The sequence below is a fragment of the Lepus europaeus genome, chromosome 10 (assembly GCF_033115175.1).
Source record: "Lepus europaeus isolate LE1 chromosome 10, mLepTim1.pri, whole genome shotgun sequence".
In the NCBI taxonomy this organism is placed as follows: Eukaryota; Metazoa; Chordata; class Mammalia; order Lagomorpha; family Leporidae; genus Lepus; species Lepus europaeus.
In genome coordinates this window covers 19,419,659-19,432,151 of record NC_084836.1, presented here as the reverse complement: position 1 = coordinate 19,432,151, position 12,493 = coordinate 19,419,659, and the positions used below count along the sequence as shown (strand labels likewise).

The window sequence follows — 12,493 nt, the reverse complement described above, 5'->3', positions numbered from 1 at the left end:
TCTCTTTGTATACAGAAGATCAGTTTAGTGTATATTAGGTAAAGATTTCAACATTTTGCCCATAAAGCAACATCGAGTGAAAAAACTACCATTGGATTACTAATTATAGCATTAAATAGCAATGTACAGCACATTAAAGACAGAGATCCTACATAATTTTTTTTCAAATTAATTAATTTTCTATGCCATTTCCATTTTAACACCAGGTTGTTTTTTTTTTTTTTCATTTCCAATTCTCTTTATATACAGTAGATCAATTCAGTATATAATTAGCAAAGACCTCATCAGTCTGCGCCCTCACAGAAACGCAAAGTATAAAAATACTGTTTCAGTACCAGTCATAACATCACTTGGCTTTAGACGACACATTAGGGACAGATCCCACATGGGGTGTAAGTACACAGTGACTCCTGTTGCTGACTTAACAATTTGACACTCCTGTTCATGGCGTCAGTAATCTCCCTAGGCTCTAGTCATGAGTTGCCAGGGCTATGGAAGCCTTTAGAGTTCGCTGACTTTGATCTTATTCCGATAGGGTCATACTCAAAGTGGAGGTTCTCTCCCCCCTTCGGAGAAGGGTACCTCCTTCTTTGACGGCCCCGTTCTTTCCACTGGGATCTCACTCACAGAGATCATTCATTTAGGTCTTTTTTTTTTTTTTTTTCCATGATATCTTGGCTTTCCATGCCTGCTATACTCTCATGGGCTGTTCAGCCAGATCTGAATGCCTTGAGGGCTGATTCTGAGGCCAGAGTGTTGTTTAGGACATCTGCCATCCTATGAGTCTGCTGTGTATCCCACTTCCCATGTTGGATCTTTCTCTCCCTTTTTGATTCTATCAGTTAGTATTAGCAGATACTTGTCTTGTTTGTGTGATCTCTTTGACTCTTAGACCTATCAGAGCTATCAATTGTGAGCTGAAATTGATCACTTGGACTAGTGCGATGGAATTGGTACATGCCATCTTGATGGAATTGTGTTGGAATCCCCTGGCACATTTCTAACTCCACCATTTGCGGCCAGACCGATTGAGCATGTTCCAAATTGTTCATCTCCTCCCTCTCTTTTTCCACTCTTAGATTTAACAGGGATCACTTTTCAGTTAAAATTTAAACACCTAAGAATAATTGTGTGTTAATTACTGAGTTCAACCAATAGTACTAGAACAACAACAACAACAACAAATACTAAAAAGGATAAAGTATTACATTGTACATCTAAAGTCAGGACAGGAGCTGATCAGTTCATTGTTGCTTATAGTGTCCATTTCACTTAGCAGGTTTCCCCTTTGGCGCTCAGTTGTCACCAATCAGGGAAAACAAATGATATTTTTCTCTTTGGGACTGGCTTAATTCACTCAGCATGATGTTTTCCAGATTGCTCCATCTTGTTGCAAATGACTGGGTTTCATTGTTTCTTACTGCTGTATAGTATTCTATGGAGTACATGTCCCATAATTTCTTTATCCAGTCTACTGTTGATGGGCATTTGGGTTGGTTCCAGGTCTTAGCTATTGTGAATTGAGCTGCAATAAACATTAATGTGCAGATGGCTTTTTTACTTGCCAAATTAATTTCCTTTGGGTAAATTCCAAGGAGTGGGATGGCTGGGTTGTATGGTAGGGTTATGTTCAGGTTTCTGAGGAATCTCCAGACAGACTTCCATAGTGGCTGAACCAGTTTGCATTCCCACCAACAGTGGGTTAGTGTCCCTTTTTCCCCACATCCTCTCCAGCATCTGTTGTTGGTAGATTTCTGAATGTGAGCCATTCTCACCGGGGTGAGATGGAACCTCATTGTGGTTTTAATTTGCATTTCTCTGATTGCTAGTGATCTTGAACATTTTTTCATGTGTCTGTTGGCCATTTGGATTTCCTCTTTCGAAAAATGTCTATTGAGGTCCTTGGCCCATCTCTTAAGTGGGTTGTTTGTTTTGTTGTTGTGGATTTTCTTGATTTCTTTGTAGATTCTGGTTATCAATCCTTATCTGTAGTATAGTTTGCGAATATTTTTTCCCATTCTGTTGGTTGCCTCTTCACTTTCCTGACTGTTTCTTTTGAAGTGCAGAAACTTCTCAATTTGATGCAATCCCAAATGTTAATTTTGGTTTTGACTGCCTGTGCTGTTGGAGTATTTTCCAGGAAGTCTTTGCCTGTGCCTATATCTTGCAGGGTTTCTCCAATGCTCTCTAATAATTTGGTGGTTTCAGTTCGTAGATTTAAGTTTTTAATCCATGTTGAGTGAATTTTTGTGTAAGGTGATAGGTATGGGTCTTGCTTCAAGCTTCTGCATGTGGAAATCCAATTTTCCCAGCACCATTTATTGAATAGACTGTCCTTATTCCAGGGATTAGATTTGGATCTTTGGTCAAATATAAGTTGGCTGTAGATGTTTGGATTGATTTCTGGTGTTTCTATTCTGTTCCATTGGTCTATCCATCTGTTTCTGTACCAGTACCATGCTGTTTTGATAACAACTGCCCTGTAGTATGTCCTAAAATCAGGTATTGTGATGCCTCCGGCTTTGTTTTTGTTGTACAGGATTGCTTTGGCTATTCGAGGTCTTCTGTGTCTCCATATGAATTTCAGCATCATTTTTTCTATATCTGAGAAGAAGGTCTTCGGGATCTTGATGGGTATTGCATTGAATGTATAAATTGCTTTTGGGAGAATAGACATTTTGATGATATTGATTCTTCCAAGCCATGAGCATGGAAGATTTCTCCATTTTTTGGTATCCTCTTCTATTTCTTTCTGTAAGGTTTTGTAGTTTTCATCGTAGAGATCTTTAACGTCTTTGGTTAAGAAATAAGTTTTATCATGTTAAGAAAGTAAATTCTGTTTAGGTTATTTCTAATTTTATCAAGAATAGATGTTGAACTTTATTAGAGTGCTTGTTAAGCATGAATTAAAATGAACACATTAACATTTACTCTGAGCCATTTATCTATATTAATCTAATAGCTTTTACTAATGATGCTTGCATTTCCTGGGATAATCCTTACTTGGCTTTGATACAGCAATGGATACTCCATTTAACAATGTTGTAATTTCTGTTTATAAGCAAAATTGGTATGTAGTTTTATTTTTGGTCATTAACCTATTTCAGTGTTACAGATTTACCATTTTGATAAATGAAAAAGAACTGTTTTTCATCTTTCTCTCTGCTGTGAAGCCATAATATGAAAATTATTTCTTCCTTAAAAGTTTAAAAAATTTACCAAACTGTTTGAGTTCAGTATTTTCCAGTGGTTATTGATCTATTCATGTTTCCCCTTTTGCTTATTTTTATGTTTTTGAAAATTAGTTACTTAACTGAAATTTGCTAGCTTCCTTATTTGCTTTTGGTTTTAATCTCTTACTTCCTTGTAAGGTATATATTCTTGTTTTCATTTTTTCCTTGATTACACTTACCTTTGACTTGCTTATTTTAATGCTTTTTCTCACACAAAGAATCACATTCTGGCCTTTGTCTACTATTTTCTTCTTCCTGCTTCCTTTAGCTTCATTTTGTTCTTTTTCTAAATGTTTATGTCGAATATGTCATTTCTGTTTCCTTGTTTTGAATTTAGCCATTCAGTGTTGTTGAGTTGCTCTTCTAGTCGTTTGCGAATAAAACTAGTATTGTGTTTTAGAACTAATGGGCAAACCAATAATGTCCTTTTGACTTTTCAGAATTCTGTATGGGCGAATGAAGAATAAGACTGGGAGTAAAACTCAGGGGAAATCTGCTTCAGGCACCCGCATGGCCATTGTCCTGCGCTTCCTCGCTGGGACCCAACCTGAGGAGATCCAGATATTCTTAGACCTGCTGTTTGAGCCTGTGAAGCACTTCCAGAATGGTAGCTACTGAATGGCTGTTGGAATGTTGCAGACTTCTGATGTCTCAGGCTAGGTCTCCCCCGCCCCCCGCCCTCTCTGTAATGGGACTGTTCCTCCTCCCACCTCTGTGCTGATCTTCTTGCTGATGCGCAACTCATTCTTAGCTTTGATTTAATTAGGTGAAGCTCATGCTTGGCCTTGGGGGTTATTGCCCTTGTGATAATAAACCCCCCAATAGGAAAAAATGCATTTTCTGTTGTTCACCTAAACTATTTGAAATATGATGAATGCTTATCCATATACAAAGAAAGGATGTTTTTCTAAGAAATTCAGAACATGCTGCAAAATTAATATTGATTGCCCTGGCATTTATTAAGTCACCAAGTTATTTACCCATTAAGTATTATTTGTTGAATTAACACCTGTGCTGGAGACATGTTAAAAATAGAAAAGTATGTATAATAATCTGTGCCCTCAACTTCACAGATGTATTAGGGTAGACACTGAGCTATGATGCTGTAATGCTCTGAAGTATGTCCTCTGGCATATGATGTTAGTAATTGTTGCTAATAATAATGACTAGCATTTATTGAGTGCTTTATTCCATTCATTATGGCGACCCGTTTATAGACAGTTTTGTTGATCTTTACAACAACTACATGAGTTATCATTACTTGATTATTCTCATTTTACAAATGAGGAAACTGAGGCTTAGAAAGGAAGTGTTTTGCCATGGCTACTTAGCTGGAAAGTGATGGAGTTGGGATTAGAACCCAGACCATTGTGACTACAAAGCTTATGGCCGATCCCACAGTTGCTTTACTTTAGGCAAACATAAAAGATGCTTATTTGTAGTGGAGTATGTTGCATTTGTTTGCATTTTTCTATGATAGAGGTCCATCTGTTAACATAGGTTTTCATCCAATATAATAACCTGTGAAGGAGGTTAGCTGTAATGAACTCAAAAGCTTTCATTCAGTGTAGAGTCCCTGGTATAGGAGGGTAGGTGGAAATGATGCTTTTAGTGGCTGGACCATTTTAGTTATGAATCAGTAAGCTCATAAGCTCATGTCAGATGGTTTGAAGTAAAGCTCAGACAATAATAATTCAAACCTTTTCAGTAAACTCTCAAATCAATATTGCATCAACTCTTGATAAAGGACTATTTAAAGGACTATTGTTTTATTTATTAACCGGGGACCACAAAGAGCAATAAAACACTTGATTCTCAGCCCTCAAGAAGCTTATAATGCAGCCAGACATTTTCTATCAATCTGCCAGACTCAGCATAGCTCAGTGAAAGCTGAGAATAATAAAAATGTGTGGGTTATTATTGCCAGATAGAATAAAAGACTATTAGTAACTTAGATTTCCAGGAATAGGATAAAAAATTAGATGAGAATTGGGCTTAGATACATAGTTCTCTCACAAGTTTCTTACCCTCCTTTATTCCTCAGTTTCCTCATCTGTAAATGGAAATAGGTAAACCTAACTTATCCAGCTCACTGAATCCTTTCAAGAGTTAGAAGGCGATGACTATGTAAGAAAAGTGGATTGTCATCTGTAAGTCACATAGCAATAGAAAATAAAGTATTATTGATAGAAGTTGGATGTAGGCTATAATTATACATAGCAACATACTTCATGAAATTTCCTTCTCCTTGTTTCATAGGGGAGTGCCAGTCTGCAGTCATTCAAGCCGTAGAAGGTTTGGATTTGTCTAAAATTCTTCCTTTGGGCCGTCAGCATGGTGTCTTAAATAGCCTTGAAATAGTGTTGAAGAACATTAGCCATCTGATCAGCGCGTACTTACCCAAGATCTTGCAGATACTGCTCTGTATGACAGCGACCGTATCACACATCCTTGACCAACGGGAAAAGGTGATGAATGTGCCATAGATGCTTTTTTCTTGGGCTGATGAGTCTGTGTTTTACTTGTGAATTGGGTTGGGGCCTGAATGACTAACTTTCTTCTAAGTTAAATCCTTCTCATGTAGCCCTTTGAAAATGTTTCTTTAAAACAATCTACTATGGAGGAGAAATCTTCATTGTTATATTTATGCTTCACTATGACTAGAAAATGCAAATTGTAGGGGCTGGCGCCGTTGCTCACTTGGATAATCCTCTGCCTGCCATGCCGGCATCCCATATGGGTGCCAGGTTCTAGTCCCAGTTGCTCCTTTTCCAGTCCAGCTCTCTGCTGTGGTCCGGGAGGGCAGTGGAGGATGGCCCAAGTGCTTGGGCCCTTGCCACCCGCATGGGAGACCAGGAAGAAGCACCTGGCTTCTGGCTTTGGATTGGCACAGTGCTAGCTGTAGTGGCCATTTGGGTAGTGAACCAACAAAAGGAAGACCTTTCGCTCTGTCTCTCTCTCACACTGTCTATAACTCTACCTGACAAATAAAAAAAAAAAAATGCTAATTGCATTACATGTATATTTTAAAAGAGGCAGAATACTAGAAAGTAAGTTACTTCTATATTTGAGGGATCTTCAAAACTTTATGGATAATTTGTATTATGGGTGGGTATTGGGCATAGAAGTGAAGAAACTGCTTGGGATTCCTACATCCCATTTCAAAGTATCTGGTTCAAGTCCTGGCTTCTCTACTTCTAACCCACCTTCTTGGTAATGTGTACACTAGGAGGCAGCAGATGATGGCTCAAGTACTTGGGTGCCTGTCACTCATGTAGGAGATTCAGATTGAGTTCTGGGCCCCAGGCCTTTATCATGCTCAGTCTTGACTGTGTCGGGTGTTTAGGGAGTCCAGCAGTGGATAGAAGATCTCTCTGTGTGAGAGTTGGCACCCTCCTAGTGAAGCAAGGAGGAGGAAGTTTCATGAAAAGTGAAATGTTAGTTTTTGCTATTTATAATTATAGCTTCCTTTCAATTTCTGTCTCTGTATCTACCCTTCAAGTAAAATTATGAAAATAAGTAAAATTTTTAAAAATTAAAAGATCCTCCATCACCGTGCCAGACATACATCCTTTGTTAAGTTGGTGAGGATAAATCCAGCCCCTCTTATTCCATCTTGATTGGAAGCAGAAAATCAGTCCTCTGTTCTCTACTCCTCTCTGTTCTTCTCTATAGTCTGTTGTCTCTGCAGAGCAGGTAGAACAGTCCTCAGCCCAGCATGGGATTGGGAACAGTTCATATTCCCAACAGAGTAGAAGCCAAATAATACATAGAACATGAGGAATTCTTTGGAATTTCCTCTGTAGTGGAACCAACTTAGCCCTAGAAAAAAATCTGGATTTACTTATCAAAGCTTTAAAGTAAGTTAACAGAACAAAGCCCAAAATCTTTTATGTGATTTAAATGAAAATAAAATTAACAGTGTGTGACTATAGCCCATATTACCAGGCATGCAAAGGAAGAAAATTTTGCCTACAAGGAAGAAAAAAGCTAGTCAGGAGAAAAAGACCAGAAATGACACATATGATAGAATTAGAAAAGGACATTAAAACAGCTATTTTAAGTATGTTCCATATATTCAGGAAAGTAGAGGGAAGCATGAACATGTTAAAGTGACATGGAAGATGCAAAAGTTTTAACATAAAATGAGGACATACAATAGTGACTAGGGTTTGGATGAATAGATGCTGCCTTTACCAGAGTGGCCAGGGTCCTCTCTAAGGATGTAATGTTTGAACTTACACCTACCTGGCCATGGGAAGACCATCTCAAGCAAAGAGAACAGCCAGTGCAAAGTCCATGAGGCATGAGCAGTATTGGCATGGCTCTGCTGAGCAGAAAGAGTTGCTCATCTGGGAGGCCAAGAGTGGAAGTAAAAAAAAAAGAGAGAACGAGAGAGACTTGGAAAATTCTTTGTTATATAAGTACTTAAGGGCTATAGAAAAAATTATGTGAGAATTTTATTTTGGGCCTTATAGTGACTGATAGTGATTTTATCTGGGTATGCATATATTAAATCATGAAAGATTAGAGGTTTTGTAAAGCCTCTATAAATCCTTGAATTTTTGGTAAACTAACAAGTTACTCAGTAATATAGCTCTACCCCCAGGTCAACAATAAGTAACTGAAAGGATCATTTATGCAATTTCACAGTTCATTAGTTGGTGAGGTGTTAAGCTTGTTGACAGACATGAGCTTTGTTACTTTTTTTTTTACAAGTCCAAGGAATTCCTTAAACTGTGGCAATAAATTATTTCACAGTAATTTTGTCTAAGTGAGTTAAAATTCTACATTTATGTGTTTGAGTTTAGTTATACATTTACTTTTTTATGCCATTGTATGCTTCAGGGCATTGACTGACATTGAAATAATGTATTAATGAAGGTTGTTGGTTTTGTTGTACATTTTAGCAATATGGTAACTTGTGAAAAATATATAGAATCAGTCGTGGACTATTTCTATAGAAATTAAAAAGTTCACAGTTGCTCATTTTCAACAGTTCTTGAGTAAACTAGGCAGCTGGAACTGTAGTTTAAAAATGAATAGGACATGCAGATCTTACCCAACAGAAGGGAGCTTGTAGGGATGGGAGAAGGGGAGGATGTATCTTATTTGAGAGCATATTTGTTCCTGCTAGTTTCTTATTTGCTCCAGATGATCATGATATCATGTTTTATTTTGTTTTTTCAAATATCAGTGGTGATTTTTATCTTTCACCAAAAACAATACAGCTATAAGGGAAGTATTGCCAGTAAAACAGGCAGAACAGAATGGTATAGACTGTGTTACCTTCTTGAGCTTGCTGCCATTTCTTCTTTGTAACTTGTATAATGAAATAATTAACTGGATAGATTCTACTTGAGATGCCATGATTCCTCAAGCTTGCACAGCAAATTAGTGGCATCCTTGTTCATATTCACTTAAATTTCAAATTTGCTATTTCGAGGGCTGGCATTGTGGCACATCAGGTTAAGCTGTTGGTTGCGATGCTGGCATCCCATATTGGAGCACTGATTTGAGTCCTGGCTGCTCCATTTCTGATCCTGCTCTCTGCTAATGCTTCTGGGAAAGCAATAGAGATGATCCAAGTACTTAAACCCCTGACACCCACATGGGTTACCAAGATGGAGTTCCTGGCTCTTGGCTCTTGGCTTCGGCCTGTTCTAATCCTAGCCATTGTGGCCATTTGGAGAGTGAACCAGTGGATAGACGGTGGTGTGTGTGTGTATTCTGCTCACCCTTTCAAATAAATAAATCTTTTAATACAATAAAATTTGCTATTTCAAATACCTCTGTTGATCAGAGATTAGATTTTCATGACAGCTAACTTTACTATAAATTCTTTTCATGTTAAGTTGGCCACAAGACCTAATATTTCCCTCTATAAGAGCATTATATTGTCTTCATAGATTTCAGGGTGGCTTTAAGTTTTTATACAGGTAACTAAGGTTATATATAAAAATAATTTGCCACTTTTCTCTCTGGAGACCAAAATATACTAATCCAGTGCTAAAACAATTAGGGGTTGAATCTTTGCCTTGGTTGGTTTTTATAACATTCTACGCTTGGGAGAAATCTCTGAGGCCTTTGTCTCTCCTCTGCCTGGTCCTCTTCACTCTTTAATATCTCGTGGAAATTCTGCCTCGTCCATAGTTTAGCCTTCCTAAATTTATAATAAATCCAGCCCCATTCTATATCTTTGCTATTTTCATTCTCCTGTGTCATTTATTAAATTTGTCTTCAGTAAGATTTTAAGTTGAGATCAGGAGTATGGCTGTAATGCCTATAGTGGGGACTCAAATTGTCCTACTTTGAGCTTCCACAAACAGGCTGCACATTGGTGATTTTAGAACCTATAAGGAACAAGATGCCAACAGAAGTTGCTATATCTGTTAGAGAAAAAGTTTGCTCTGAATTCAGACCCACTCCAGCCTTTGGGCCTCCTAACACAAATCTTTTCCACATTGCATTTTTATGTTGAGATATTTGCATGCCTTCCTTCTCCTCATTCTCTTAGAACACAAAGTATGCTGTACAGAAAGACCATAAATTCTTTTTTAAAATTTTATTTTTATTTATTGGAGAGAGAGAGCTCCTGTCCACTGGTTGATTCCTCAAATCCCCACAGTATCGGGGCTGGGTGAGGCTGAAACTGGGAGCCCAGAACTCAATATAGGTTTCCCCATGTGGGTGGCAGGAACCCGAGTGCTTGACCTATCATGTGTTGACTCTGTAGATGCCCATTAGCAGGAAGCTGGACTCAGAAGTAGAGCCAGTACTTAAATGCAGGCATGTTGATATATGGGTGGCCCAACCCAAGGCTTAACTGCTAGGCCAGATGGTGCCTATTTAGAAAACTTTGTATAAATTTAGTTTTATTTAAAAGGGAAAGAGAGAAAGAGAACTTATATTATTTAACTTGTCCCCTAGGCTACTTTTTTTTTTTTTTTTTTTGACAGGCAGAGTGGATAGAGAGAGAGAGAGAGAGACAGAGAGAAAGGTCTTCCTTTGCCGTTGGTTCACCCTCCAATGGCCGCTGAGGCTGGCACATCTCGCTGATCCGAAGCCAGGAGCCAGGTGCTTCTCCTGGTCTCCCATGCGGGTGCAGGGCCCAAGGACTTGGGCCATCCTCCACTGCCTTCCCGGGCCATTGCAGAGAGCTGGCCTGGAAGAGGGGCAACCGGGATAGAATCTGGCACCCCGACCAGGACTAGAACCCGGTGTGCCGGCACCGCAAGGTGGAGGATTGGCCTGTTAAGCCACGGCGCCGGCCCCCTAGGCTACTTTTAATAAGAAAAATTTCATCTTTAAAAAGGTAAATGACAAATATTTTTGTAATATGAATGTGAAAACAAAGAAAAATTACTTGGAGTTGAAATGCAGATAAAGTGAGCCTGTACACTGTGGTACAGTAGGTTAAGCCACTGCCTGCAGTGTGGGCGTACTATATGGGCACCAGTTCCAGTCCCAGCTACTCCACTTCCTATCCAGCTCCCTGCTAATATGCCTGGGAAAGCAGCAGAAGATGCTCTAAATGCTTGACCTCCTGCCCCCATGTGGGAGACTTGGATGAAGTTTCAGGCTCCCTAGCCCTGGCTGTTGCAGACATCTGGGGAGTGAACCACTGGATGGAAGATTTCTGTCTCTCCTTTTCTCTGTGTAACCATACCTTTCAAATAAATAAAATAAATTTTAAAAAATTGCAGATATAGTTTTCGTTTCCTAATCTAAGACACTGTGGTGGGGGAAAAAATTGTACTATTTAGAATGTTCTGTTGGGAGAAATCAGGATTGTATTTGAGAAAAATACCCAAATAAAAAAAAATAAAACCAGTAGAATACAAAGCAAGGTGATTATGCTTTTTCTTAAGGTCAAGTAGTGTGATTTTACTGGACATTAATGGTGAAGCACATCTCACCATCTGATTTTTTTTTTTTAATCTTTACCTTCTCTTCTTGTTCAATGAGAAATGCAATGTGATTTTTGCCAAGCTAATGTCCTCCCATGAATCAAAAATTTATTAACAGTACTTCCAGTTTGATTTCTCAGCCATCTGAGTGAGCACAAAAACGCTAGTTACAAATATACATATCTTTTTCTAAAACAGAAGCTTTTTGTTTTGCAGATACAGCTGAGGTTTATTAACCCACTGAAAAACCTTAGGCGTCTTGGAATCAAAATGGTAACTGATATCTTTTTGGATTGGGAATCCTATCAATTCAGAACAGAAGAAATTGATGGTGTATTTCATGGTGCTGTCTGGCCCCAGGTAAGCCCTCTGACTCCTGCTTCCTTTATTTCTTAGTTTACCACCCGGGTGGGAATGCTCATCCTTGTCTTTTCTTTCACAGTAAGCTTTTCTTTATTTCTGGAAGTTTTTACTTTTATTTGCCTATAAAACCGCACCTTAAAAAAAAAATCAAGAATTAGTTTCTGTAATATCCTGGTATTTATCCTTAAAGCTAATTTGAAGATGATTATGTCTCTTCTGTCTCTTAAGCAAGTGTATCATTAACTTTCTTAGCACCTCATATAACATTGCCTCTGGTGTTTGACAGAGGAGGAGAAATGGGCAGGTGTTTTGTTATGTGTTACCTTGCTAGGTTTCTCTGGTTGTAGCCATTTGATGATGATGACTAGTATAGTTATAGCCTAGAAGCCTATAGAAGAGACTTGATTTTCTGGGTGCATGAACTCTCTCAGTCATTTCTGACCATGAGAATCTAAAATACTTGGTTCCTCTCGAGAGTCTAGAGTTTCCAAGCACCATTTTTGCCATTTTTTTCTGTAAATGTTGTGTAGGATCCCTTTATTTTTTTCCTCATTCTGTCTTTTAAATGTTCATCTCTGGGCTTTTTCATCCTCTGGTTTGGCCTCTCTGTTTATTTTGCTTATCACTTGTTTTTGTTTTTTGCTCCTATAATTGTGTATGTGTGTTTACATTTGTATTCTGATTTTATTTTTTCTCCTAGATCTGCAGGCTTGGATCAGAGAGTCAGTATTCTCCTACACCTCTACTGAAACTAATTAGTGTCTGGAGCAGAAATGCAAGGTATAAGCTTTTTTTTCCTCCTTTAAAAAAGGCAATGTTTTTGATTAATTTAAAAAAAAAAACTATTTAAAAACTAGTCTAGGGAACTAATCATGCAATTCATGTTCTTCCTGTACATTGAACTATTTTTGGTGCAGTTGAAGAGAATAGGCAGCTGGGTAAAAGCATAAAAATAGGTTTAAAATGCATATTCTAAAGAAGAATACA

General features: G+C 38.2%; 1 protein-coding gene across 1 annotated transcript in view; it reads left to right on the top strand.

Moving 5' to 3' along the window:
• The window catches only part of UTP20 (UTP20 small subunit processome component), a 109,674-nt gene that overhangs the window by 51,689 nt on the left and 45,492 nt on the right, over positions 1-12,493 (top strand). Inside the window, exons 26-29 of the mRNA XM_062203055.1 lie at positions 3,674-3,840; positions 5,493-5,701; positions 11,360-11,503; positions 12,207-12,286. Of these exons, the coding sequence (XP_062059039.1) occupies positions 3,674-3,840; positions 5,493-5,701; positions 11,360-11,503; positions 12,207-12,286 (600 nt within the window). The remainder of the gene's footprint in view (positions 1-3,673; positions 3,841-5,492; positions 5,702-11,359; positions 11,504-12,206; positions 12,287-12,493) is intronic.